Source organism: Gavia stellata, chromosome 27 (genome assembly GCF_030936135.1).
Source record: "Gavia stellata isolate bGavSte3 chromosome 27, bGavSte3.hap2, whole genome shotgun sequence".
NCBI classification, from domain to species: domain Eukaryota; kingdom Metazoa; phylum Chordata; class Aves; order Gaviiformes; family Gaviidae; genus Gavia; species Gavia stellata.
Window position 1 is genome coordinate 3186326 of NC_082620.1, and position 12268 is coordinate 3198593.

The following is a 12268-nucleotide window of genomic DNA, read 5'->3' on the forward strand; positions in this document are numbered from 1 at the left end:
TCCCATATATCTTTATCTCTATATAAAAGGTATATGCATGATTTTTTTAATAGATGTTGCATTCCTTAACCAATACTTTGCATAACATCTGTAGTTCCAGGCCTAACCTTTTTCCTGACTTCCTCTCCTTTCCTTCCACTTCTTTCTTTTATGTCTGTGCTCAAATATTTTCTGCTATATTCAGTTCTCTTTAAGCCTGCCTCAAATTCAGCTTTCACCAGATACAGGCTTTGAGAAATCATTGACCATGCTCATTAGGCACTTAACCTGTAGATTCAGGCCCTGTTACCTGCCCCAAGTTGTCCTCGAATCGCGGTTTGTGTTTTAATATTTCCAGAACTTTATTGAGCCAAACTGTATGGCAAAACACTTGCCATGGGGACCAGATCTTGTATGGGTACAGGAGAAAACTCTGAAGAGATGGTAGAGGAAAGAAAGGTAAGTTCACCTGATTTTGCCTCAGAGAAATGAAGCAAAAGCCACCACCAAATCAATTTCTTGGGTAAAAAGAAGACAGATGCAATGCAGAAATTTAAGATGTTGATTTAAGAAAAGGAAGATTGAGGATGTTTTTTAAAAATCTTTGCAAGCAATAAGAGATAGGAATCAGGAAAGGAAAGCAAGAAATGGAATTTTACATCAATCTTAGAAAATTTACTATCTTTTCCAGGCCTTTATTTCCAGATCGGAATGCTACCAGCTCACCGCAAAGAGCTAAGAATACTGTTCCATGGAATCCCTCTTCCAGATGGCACCAGGTCACTTTTATACCATGATCCTCTAATCGTTTCTTGTACAGCAGCCCATCATCTCTAAGCACATCCAACTCACAGGTCAAAATGAAAGCCTCAGGAAGTTTAGCAATAACACTGTCTTCAGCTAGCAGTGGTGAAAAAAAGGGGTCAAGCATAGACTTGACCAGTGTATAGAGTTCTTTTGAGAATGAATTGAATCTTTTTCTTGGTTTGTAGCCTCTTGTTTTAAACTCTTGAGGGATGTAATCAGGATTCACCCATTTCTGATACTTCAGTTGCAAATCTTCTGGAATATGACAACCGTTAAATATTCCGTCCATGATTGACAAGTCTTTATTAAAATACTTCAAACCAAGAGCAAGGGTTCGTTCCTTTAACAAAATGGGGACTCCGTGATTCTGCTGATAAGAAGGCAAATTAAAGTCCATACACTGGAGAAAAGGATATATTAGGATTTGTGCTCTTAGCTTTGGGAGATCTCTTCTGTTCACCAGTGCTTGGGCAACAGCAGCAGTGAGTGTACCTCCACTACTATCTCCACAGATGATAATGCGAGAAGGGTCTACTCCATAATCCTGTGCAGTCCTCATAAAGTGTATGGTGGCAGTGAGACAATCCTCAAACTGGGTTGGATATGGATGCTCAGGAGCTAAGCGATACCTAAATAGGAGTGAAAGTGTTTTAACATAGTCACATCTAGTGAACGATCCCGTTGTCATCTTTTCATTCATGTATTTCATTCAGAAGATATGAAAATATTCCGAGATTATAATTACAGAGGTAGAATTGATCGTAATTATTGCTTTTGATGTATTATTTGCTACTATTGTTAAAGTTTGGGGGAGTAAGCACACTATTCTATCTTTGCAAAATACTTCTTTACCTATCTTTTAGGTGACTGAAGGCACAGGCTGAGTTATTGTAGAATTAGATGGCAAGGCAGGTATGTATGAATCAGTTAGCAGCAGTTCTAGTTAGAAATTGAAGTGAACGTTTCCCAACAAATTGTTAGAAAATACAAGCGTAGAAAATTGATAATGAAAGTATGAAGAGTTTTCAGTGGTTTTCTATAAGCTGAATTCTTTATACACAGAACCAATAAGAGTTAGTGGTTCTTCAAGTAGTTTAGGATGTAAGTAGTAATTCCTGCAATTTTAGTCAATTTCCAAGACATCAACTCTTTTCCTGAACTTTTAAAACTTGGTTGTTTTAAAAATGCATTACAGCTTATCAGAAAAATATTTTAAATGTTCATCTCAGGTTGATTGCAAGTTAAATGTGGATATTCCCCACCAGTTTTTCAGAACTGCTAGTAAAAGGAGTATTTAGTACTCTGGGCAACTGTGCTTTTAACAGAAACAGTTACATTTCAAACACAGTGTTGGCTTTCAACTTAAGGTTATTTGGATACGGGTTTAGGAAACAAAAACATCCTCACCTATTAATGGTGGCTACAAATTATGAAATTATTATAATGGATTTTATTTAGAAATAAGCAAGTGAGGATTAGTTGACTAATTCTTCCTAAGAGTAATTAGTGCTGGTGAAATGCCTGTGATCATTAAATATATGTGCTTTACAAGGAACTTGGCTTGAGGTCGCTATGCCTTGAAGACTTACAAACCTAGAAGGAGGCACAAACGGCTATCATATTGTGTGTCTGGATTGACTCCACTTACCCAACAGACACAACCACTGAATTGCTTTTTCTAGCGAAATAGCGGCATGTTCTTTCATAGGCCCCTGTAAAAAAAAATATTTCAGTGGAATTGTAACTTGCTTTAAAAATAAGTTGAATGAAAATACTCTGAATGAAAATACTTCTCTCTATTCTGTGATTAATGCTACACTGTAATTCTCTTATTGTGGCATGGTCTAATCTGGACATTGCTCACAATTTCATTAAGTCTGTGGGAATCTTCTTGCCAGTAAGAAACCTGGAATTTACACCAATGCATTGTTTCAGCCTCTTTGAAAAGTTAGTTAATAGAAAGTGCTACTGCTGCCACTTCTAAAGTGGTATTGAAGATTAGAAGTTACTTAAAAAACCAAAAACCACAAAAAACCTTACTAAATCTAGCACAAGAATTCTTGTGCATGAGCCACCATCTAATCTCTTATGCCTTTCCATTTCAAATGCCAAAATGTATTTTTTCCTTGTTTTGCCACTGTAAAGACACACAGCAGTATACAGACATACACACAAGCTTGCACACACATGTGAACACAAATCGGGATCTTTAAAATAAGAAATAAAATTCTAATGAGATTTGCAACTTTTCTCGTAAGCATTAGGGAGAAGAAGGAAGAAAACAGGTATTCTAAATGATCAGAGAATAAAAGTTATAGATACACAACCTCTATAAAGACAATTTAACATGATGCCTAGTATTTGTAGTTACAGCTCATATTATATATATTACTTACGAATGCTTCCAAACTGTCCAACGCCTCCATGAAGATAAACGATTCCTCTTCTTTCACCAGTGGTTGGTATTTTTGGCTGGTAAATTCTTACTTTAACCTTTTCAAACCTTAAGTCCCTGATAAAAAGATGTTTGTCTTTTAATGGTGGTATTCCGTCCATTGCAGCCCTGAGGAAATAGACCTCTGAGGTGATACCTAGTTTTTCCAAAACTTTTGCCTGTTAATAAAGGGAAGGAACAACAAATTAGTGCAAATTTCCATCCTAGCTGGAGATTGATCCTGAAAAATTTAAAATTCCATGGTCAATTCAAACTTTGTCTCCTGATGGTTCTTAAAATGAAGTGGCCAGTTATGATCATGCTTTGGCTATATCTTCATTCTAGTGTACTACCTACCAAAATTTGAAATTCCAAGAGCAGTAGGTTTGACAGGAATGGATGAACTTATCTTCTGTAGCTGCCTTGTGTCCGTGCTTCTCCAAAAGCAAGGCCTTTGAGCCTGTGGGAAAGCCAGCCTGAGAGTTGCTTTCACAGAAGCGCGGTGCTTTGGCTCATTAATACCATCTTACATCTCTGGCAAAAATGTTAGCAGCACTGTCTAGCAGAACATAGGGTTAGCTTTGCTAGTAATTTCTAGATTATATTAGAAATGTTAGATGAGGGCATGGTGTTTTTCAAATTACTTCATTCTTCAGTGATGAAATCCTGGCTTAGTTTTTATCGGTAAGAAAAAAATCAAACTATTAATAGTAGCTAAAAGAAGGTGTCAAATACTTCAACTTGTCAGATGTTTAAGTAGCCATGTGCCTGAACAAAATAAGAAGAAAGTAGAGCGTTTTAGACTTCAGCTTTGGATGAAGAAATGTGGCTAATACTTTAGTTTCCCAAACTCACGCTACTTTTCAACTTGTGGCAAAAAAATTCTGTAGCATCTACCAGAGCTGGCCTCCTGAACAAGAATAGCTTTGAACCTTAGCTTGATCTTCGCACAGCTCAGTGATTCTTACTTAAATGCTCAGGCTGAAGATTCTTATGTCACACTGAGCTAGTCTACTTCGTTGCATCTGGATGGCTTTAAGCTGTTTCAGTTGTCTGCTCTAGTCTATTGCTGCTCAACGTGAAAAATATGAGGCAGTATCACTATATTTCCACTATATTGGATTAAATTTTGTACTTTTCTTCTCCAACAGTGCACTTCTCTAATAAGTAATTTAATTTGTTGTGTTGCCATTATTCATGCATATGTATTTCAAAAAGAATTGCATAGACAAAGGTATATGCTGCATGTATCTTAAAAACCCACAGTAAGTCTTGTGGCTTTCACCTCACATTTCACAGACCTCCTGTAGCTCAGTAATGTGGTCCTGTGAAATTTGATGTAGGTATTCCATCTTAGGCCGTCTGAGGAGCTGATCCCAAATGCAAGAAGGATCATATTGTGGCCAAGTTTTAAGTCTCATACCGATTCCTTCTACAGAACTCCTGTATGATGTCCACGGGAAGATAATTTTGTTTCTTTAGTCGTCCAATTCCCTCCTCTGTTTTCTTTCCTCACACTAATACTTTTGTAACAGTAAAGATTAAACCTGTAATTAGCTATGTTGTTTGTATATAATACAGAGATCATCTTTGTCTTGGAAATACTAAAACTAAATAGGAGTCCTTATCAGCCACTGTGTTTAGTGTTGGCAGTCTGACATCTCATTTTTGTTAAACCTGCAGTAGTTTCACGGGTCATTTTTCATAGAGATTGGCATTTATTTGTATTGCTCTTAGTCACTTCACTGTTAGCTGTGAATAGCTTCTATGGATTACCTGCAACAACGTACAGTTATGGCAGACATCTGTAATTAGTATCATCACGCATAAAATTATTTCTGCTAATATGCAAATGAAATTTTAATCTTGTGTTGTTGTTTTAAATTGTATTGTTTTAAATTCACAGTTCCTATGAATAGAAGTTCTACAAGAACCAGCAGAATTTGCATTTTTGCTTTGTCTTCTGATTCAAGTCCATTTTTTTTAGTATATATGCTCTGTCAAAGTGAGGTATTGGTTTTCGGTCTACAGTTTCTGGAAAAAAGTGATCACTTGCATGGCAGCTGCCAGACTGGGCTATGTGTACATAAAGGTACACTTAGAGTATAGCTAGACTATGTATCACTGATTTCTTTATTACCAGAAATCCCACTTTCAGGATCTTCATGCTCATAGAGCTTGCTCTTTTGCAGGTGATTAACCAAGTCAGTCAAACATGACCTACATTTTGACATTTATAAATAAGAGTGACTACTTAGTAGTATAATTTGTAAACCAGTAATTGGACGGTTTGGTTATATATTGATTAAGGATCTTCTAACACTACAGCTGACATGGCAGCTTGAAAATTAATAGACTTAGAGGTAGCGTAAGACAGTCAGAGTATGGGACTAGAGAACTGCGACCTCATTTGAAGCATTGGCTAGCTCAGCCCCTGCAGTCACACCAAGTGCAACAGTGTCTGGCATTCACAGTGACATACTGAAAACCTGATCCCACTGGCAACAGCTGGCATGGAAATTTCCATGCAGGAGGAGAAGAGCTGTGTAAGACCTGAGTTAGCTTAGAGCTGGGAGTCCAGATACATGTTCAGGCAAAGGACTAGGGCCTGCAGCAACACGCATGTAGTAATGTCTTGTGGGAGAGATGTGGGAGAGATGTAACAGAGCTGTGCTATCCGTGGTGTTAGGGTCCTTTGTCCTCTTTACACAGGTACAAAGGCCTACCATGTACACCGCAGAACTCGTTGGAATTGCACTTTGTGCCAGCCCTTCTACGTAAATCATTACTGGAATAAATTGGGTACAAGAAGCTTGCAGAACTATTAGCACAGTAGGTAGCATAATTTAATCAGCCTCGCTATTTCCCAGACAGGATCAGTCATAAGTCCCCTGGCTATTATTTAGCTTTACTGATATGTCAATTTTTCTTCTTATAGACTGAATATTAGATGACAAAATAATGCATGAGTTAATAGATTTTTCAGTGAAGAAGTTTTATTAACATTAAGATGTAGCTGGTTTTATTTAAGTATATCCTCTTAAGTGAATGCAGACATTTCTTCATAAAATCTATCAGATTAGGCACAACTACTTCAAACTGGTTTGTCTCCACTGACTTCACAATCATCTTTTGTCCCAGCTGAAGACTGGATATGCTAGTAAACTTTAATTTTCCTTGCAGTTCTGACATCATGGGTTGTCATCCCTTGAAAGGATTTGGCTACTTTGGCATAAGTAATTGGCCTAACAGCGATACCAAGAGTTGCTACGTGACCCAGACTTACGCGCATTTAAACTTTTGTATAACCATATATTAATATTCTTATCTTTCTGCTCCTTTAAGGTGATGTGGTACAGTGCTTTTGCTTGGCCTCTCACTGGTCAGCAGAAAGGATATAAAATTATAAGACCAGAAGTTAAAAACTACATTAATCACCAGTAAGTTTCTAAATTCTGCAGTTTAGCTTTTTACATATGAATTACACAAAGATAAAACTTTGTCTGATGAATAAGAGTATTCATACAGTATTTTGTAAATGTGGAAGTCCACACATTATATAGTAGATGGAAGAAAATCTAATTTGATTTCTATTACTATCCTATTCTATTGCATTGCTTTGCCATGGTAGCAGTGTTCGGGCCTGGGTGGAGCACTTCTCAAGATGCATGCTAGGTCACTTTGTTAGGAGCTTACTGGCTGACTTCAAACAAAACTTAATAAGCAATGTAGCAGGGAAAGGGAGGAAGAAATAGTAACATTAGAACATGGAATTGAAGTGAAATGTAGTGCACAAGCCAAAGAAACTGAAGGGTTTTTTCACAATTTAAACAACTAAAAGAAAAGTTTGATTTAGGTATCACAGAAGAAGCATTTTTAAAATGACAGAGGCAACAGTTAGTTCAGGAAAGGATAACTGATGAAACAGAAAGACAAGTGGAAGTCACATTTTAGTTTTGAAGAGAAACAGGGATGAAAAAAAGGGAGGATCAAGAATGTGCCAAAAACAATGACGCAGACAGCTTTAGTGTTATGTGTACTGTCTCAAAAGAGAAAGTCATATAGACATATTGAAAGGCAAAAGATGATGAATGTGGCAGCTGTCTTTCACATGGCTCAGAAGTAGTCATACAGTTGTAGAAGAGAACTGAGATCACAGACATAATTTAGTTGCTCATTCTCTAAATAAGCACTGTGTTATACAGAGCAGAAGTTCCACATATACAGTGCTGTAAGCTTCTTAAGACTTCCAGCACTGCGTTGAGGCAATAGGATTAAAAAGCTAAAACATAGGCCCTCAGAAAAAAATGGGCATTACACAGTCTGTAGAATTTTTTTTTCCATAATGTTACCTTTGGTGCTGTATAGCAAGAAGTAGAGTCTATTATACTCAGCTGAGCTGAAGGTATCTGCAGTGATGCTCACATCACCAAATTAATCCAGTCACATATTTGCAATATATTTAAACATTGATTCTAAAAAACCTCATCAATCCATTACCCCTCTATCAGAAATTAAATTAAGAACACCAGCTTTAATCAAGTTTTACTTACCAGACCAAACCCAAAGTTCAGGACATAATGAAAAAAGTAGAGCTTTCGTCGCTGACTAAATCCATGAGGGATTTCTGCCTTGGGGTGTTCATAATAGAATGCCATTGCCACAAAGACAGTCAAAACCAAAAGAAACATCGCTAGGAGGAGTTCCATCTCACTGTACTGTTAGGAACCAAATGGAAGAACCAGCTGTGCCTTCCTTCGCCCTCTGACTTTTGAAGTATTTCTGAAGATAAAGGCGCAGGATTAGCAATTCTCTTCATATCCCATCATCCAGCTTTTAAAAATGCCAATAGGAAGGTGAAAACATGTGGCAATCAAAACATACAATTAAACAGACAGTAGCAATTAGTCGTGGGAGAGGCTTGCATAAGCAGTTTTTCATATTTGCAGCTAACATGTTTTGAGTCTGTGCCCATCACCATAGAACCAGTGCTTGATATATCATTTGTAGCGTCAGTGTTATGAGGAGACAAAAACTTGTTAAGTATCTCTCTATTTCTTGAATACAGTCAAGTCAGTATTATTTCTGAGTTCCTGTGAGTTCCCATGGAACGGGATTTCTTAGTAATCATCTTCAGAGCTGCTCAGTTTCTTGACTTATTGTGTATATTCTTTTCTGTATACTCGGTGGTGAGCTTTAGGATCTGTGCCTTCCTCTGGAATTAACATATTTTTCAGTACACAAATCATTAGTGATAAGATTTAACCTGAAACAAAAAATATGTAAAGCAAAGCTTTTTCAGCTCATATGATGTCACCTGTGGGAACAGTGTCTTTTTATCACTCTGCTCAAACTGTCAAGGCAACAGATTCTCACTCTGACATACTGCTGTATGGGTAAAATGAGTGTGTAAAATTTTCCCTTAAATAAATAAATAAATAAAAGTACAGGGATGAGCTGACTTTGAGATGTATATTAAATGAAACTAAATGCAGAGAACCCCAGAGCTTTAGAATGCATAATCTGTGACCTGCATAGGAAAGAAGACCTCAAACTTGATTCCTGACTTTAGAAACTGTTTATTAATTCTTTAGAATAAATGGGAAGGAACTTCATTTTCGAGCCTGGTGATATGCTCTCTGAGAAGAAGTTGATTCCGTATTCTGCTCCCTCTGCCCAAACTGTTTCTTCATTTTATCCAACAACAGTTTGCGGACTTTCATTTCCCAATGTCCCCATTCCCTCTCCCTCCCTTGCCAGAAGGTTGTTTTACATGCTAAGTATACAATCAGGTTCCTTTTTGTTTATTCTTTCTTCTGGCACTTGATACAGTCACCCAGCTTGATAAGGGATTTTGGTGAAAGACACATTGCCTGATGATTGGGACACTGTCTTGGGAAAGAAGTGGTGAATTCGAACCCATCGGCCGAGGTGCGTATAGGTTTCAGCTTTCTTCTAGCTCGGACAAGATCATTAGGAAATACTGTTACACAGAACATGGTTGCAGCTCCCTTCTTTAGCGTTTAATAGTGAAAGTAATCAGCTTTGTGCTAAGTTGTGCTGTCCCAATGAGTTAGGTGTGGTCTAAGTACGCTTATCAGATTTGGCCCCTCTGGGGATCTAAGAAGTCTTCTGACACTTGTGACAGATCCTTTGTACTAAGGTTCTTACCACCTATTGTTCATCTGTTTTCTAAGTCTTTTTGGTTCTGGTCCTTACGGTAGCCAGTTTACCAATAGCTGGTAGGTCTTGGACTCTGTTGGGCATGTCAGCCAGGCCCAGACATCACAGTACCCCCACCAACCCCAGAGGCTCCACACAAAGACTGTATGTGCTGGAATCTGATATCAGCTGTAGAAGAAACAAATAGTTGATTCCTGAAGTAATAAACTGTTTTTTTCTTTGGGCATTGCAGGTACACAGGGTAATACGTAATGTTTTATAAGAGTCGACGCAGCAATTTACAAGCTTGCTTGCGTCCCAGGATGGAGAACCATTCCCTAAATAATCTTTCAAATGTATGGTCTCTCCAGCTTCTGATTTTTTTAGCCTTTTCTCTTGCTCCTGTGAGATAGATCAGAGGAATTGGCCCCTGAGGCCAAAATCCCATTTTGTCCTACCCCAGGAACTCCCTTTCTTATTACTTTCCAGTGAAGAGCTACATGTCAGTGCCTGAAATCTTGTCAATACTGGGCTGGCATCCTTAAGCTTTTTCTCTGTTGTGTAGCTGCACATGCTAGGGGAGACAGAGACTGAGCCAGTTGCAATAGATACAAAATACTCCCTCACGTAGTCGTCAGGCGATCCCAAGAACTCTCTGCCTGTCTCTGAATCATGGTGCTGATTAGGTGGCAACTGGGTACTCACCTGCTTAGACTCGGGCACACCAAGTGTGAATGGATGCCTGTACTGGGATACTGGGAAATGTTCCGGAGAGGAGGTGCTGCTCCATCCAAGAAGCTCCTTTGAGTTCTGCAGGGCGTGAGAGCCATCTGGTGCCCAAAGTCTGAACCTGAGAACGGAATCGCCTCCTCAAGCCCTCACCAGCATACTCTGAGTGCCATTAGCTCTAAGCCTGTTTGCAGAGCGCTCATAAGATCTGCTAATGGCTTATTTTACGCGATGACTTGTGTGTGCGCACTTGTGTCTATGATTATTTCTCTGTGTGCATAATTCCTTGTGGAAGGACATTGGTGTGCAAAATTCTGTAGGTGCACTGCAAGTTTGCCATTGTGTTTTAAGTACTTGACTGTAGCTCTTTGAACATGCAGTCAGTGAGATGAACACGCTGTCAGGAAATGTCTGTGTAAAGAGGCCAGTAAAAATTATTTTATATCTTTCCCTAGGAAAAAGAAAAACCTTTAAATGAGTGATAGTTTTGAAAACTAGTTCCACACTTTGGAAACTATAAAATGTCTTCAAATGAACAAACATTCTATCTTAGCAATGCAAGACACATAGCAGATCTGTAATTAATTAAAATAAATTAGAGAACAGGAAGTTCCATGGAGACAATTAGATCTTGTGACTTTCTAAATTTTAGAAAATCTGGGAGTCGCTACTAGAAAAGGAATACATTGTTTCGGCACTTGCTGTTCTCTGCTTACCCATCTGCACTACCATGGTTATAACCCTCAACACAGATTAAAATGCATGTGTTCAAGAGACCTAATAATTCTGCTGACATATTACAAAGATAAATGTATTAATATTTGTAGTAAATTAAGACAGACAGATAAAGGACTGTGGAAAAATCTCAGGAGTAGATCAGTGTAGAGTTTGGACATTGGCCCATAAATGAGGCACAAGTCCAGACACTGAATAAGAAAAAGAAAACAATTATTGGATTGCTGAAGTGACAAGGAGTATAATACACGCTGCACTGAATGAGATGTGTGTGAAATAGTATGAGATCATCTCATAACTTAAAACATACAAAGTGGAATTGCGTGGACATCCTTAGTTCTGGCACTTCCAACTATCTCTGTACCTGCAGAGACTCATCAAAAGAACAAGCCTGGTATAGAAGATGCAGAGAAGGATACATGAATAAAAATGATCTTAAATAAAGGTAAGCCTAATGACTCTCACAGGTTTGACTGAAGTTCATGAAGTCATATTCAAACTAACTGTAAGCCAGCTTGCTCATGTACAAATAACAGCCGTGGCAGAACAAACATGGATTAACTGCTCAAATATTATCCAGCTTTTTGCATAGCTTTTACAGCAGGTACCGACTCTGCTGGCCTGGCTTCAGCTACCAACATGTAAGCTGGTAAGCCAACCTTCATCTTGAGATCAGAAACCAAAATGAATCCCCACTTTCACATCAGGTTGCATCATCAAGGCAAGTCCTCTAATCCTCAAACAGCGGAACATTTTAATTTTATCATGTTACTTACTCCTGGAAGAATTTCTTTGCTTGGAGAGTGCAATAGGAAAAAATGAAATGAAATATCTGTTGTGTCAACAGAGCATGAAGAAACACAATTTCATTTTGCTGAGAAGGACTGGAGAAGAAGAATTCACAAGTAACAACTTGTTGCTCCAGAGACTTGTAACTGCTAACTTGTCACCATGTTTAATTAATGTGGTGATGACCTGAAGAATTTAAGCCACCGTTTTCGTCTTACTCACAGTTTGGCTGGCAGAGAATGAAGATGTGTACTAACCTCTTTCCACACTTGTGTGTACATAGATTTTACAAGTGCAAGGTGGTTGCATAACAATGATGAAATATTTTACAATTCCTAGGCATTGCGTGGCCAGTTATTTTGACATGCAATGGCAATTATCTTGGCATCTGTGTTTAGCAAAGGTGCATCTGTCCTAATAAACAATGTAACAATTGAGCTGAGATTTTTTTTTTCCCCTTCGTGTTTTGCATATTTGCAGAAATTATTGTGGCAGCTTCCACGCTGTTTACATACTTTCTCCCCAAATTCCGAGTAAAAAGTTGATTATTTGTCTGATTACAAAAAGGCAAAAACCACTATGTCGCTGTCTTCCCTGAATACAAGCAAATGTTTCTCAGAAAGGAACATTATA

The 12268-nt window shown here is 38.1% G+C and overlaps 1 protein-coding gene across 1 annotated transcript; it reads right to left on the reverse strand.

Annotated features, from left to right (window-relative positions):
- Positions 1 to 634: 634 nt before the first annotated feature.
- On the reverse strand, positions 635 to 7929 carry LOC104252882 (arylacetamide deacetylase-like 4). The gene is made up of 4 exons (XM_009812318.2): positions 7774 to 7929; positions 3183 to 3399; positions 2435 to 2498; positions 635 to 1415 (listed from the first exon to the last, which is right to left on the reverse strand). The coding sequence occupies exons 1-4, from the start codon at positions 7927 to 7929 to the stop codon at positions 635 to 637; spliced, it is 1218 nt and encodes a 405-aa protein (XP_009810620.2).
- Positions 7930 to 12268: the final 4339 nt, after the last annotated feature.

Coding starts and splice junctions, on each gene's coding strand:
- LOC104252882 (XM_009812318.2), bottom strand. CDS start 7,929: ATGGAACTCCTCCTAGCGATGTTTCTTTTGGTTTTGACTGTCTTTGTG. Junction 2,499..3,182: donor TGGACAGTTTGGAAGCATTC/GTAAGTAATATA, acceptor TTTTTTTTACAG/GGGCCTATGAAAGAACATGC. Junction 1,416..2,434: donor TCAGTGGTTGTGTCTGTTGG/GTAAGTGGAGTC, acceptor ACTCCTATTTAG/GTATCGCTTAGCTCCTGAGC.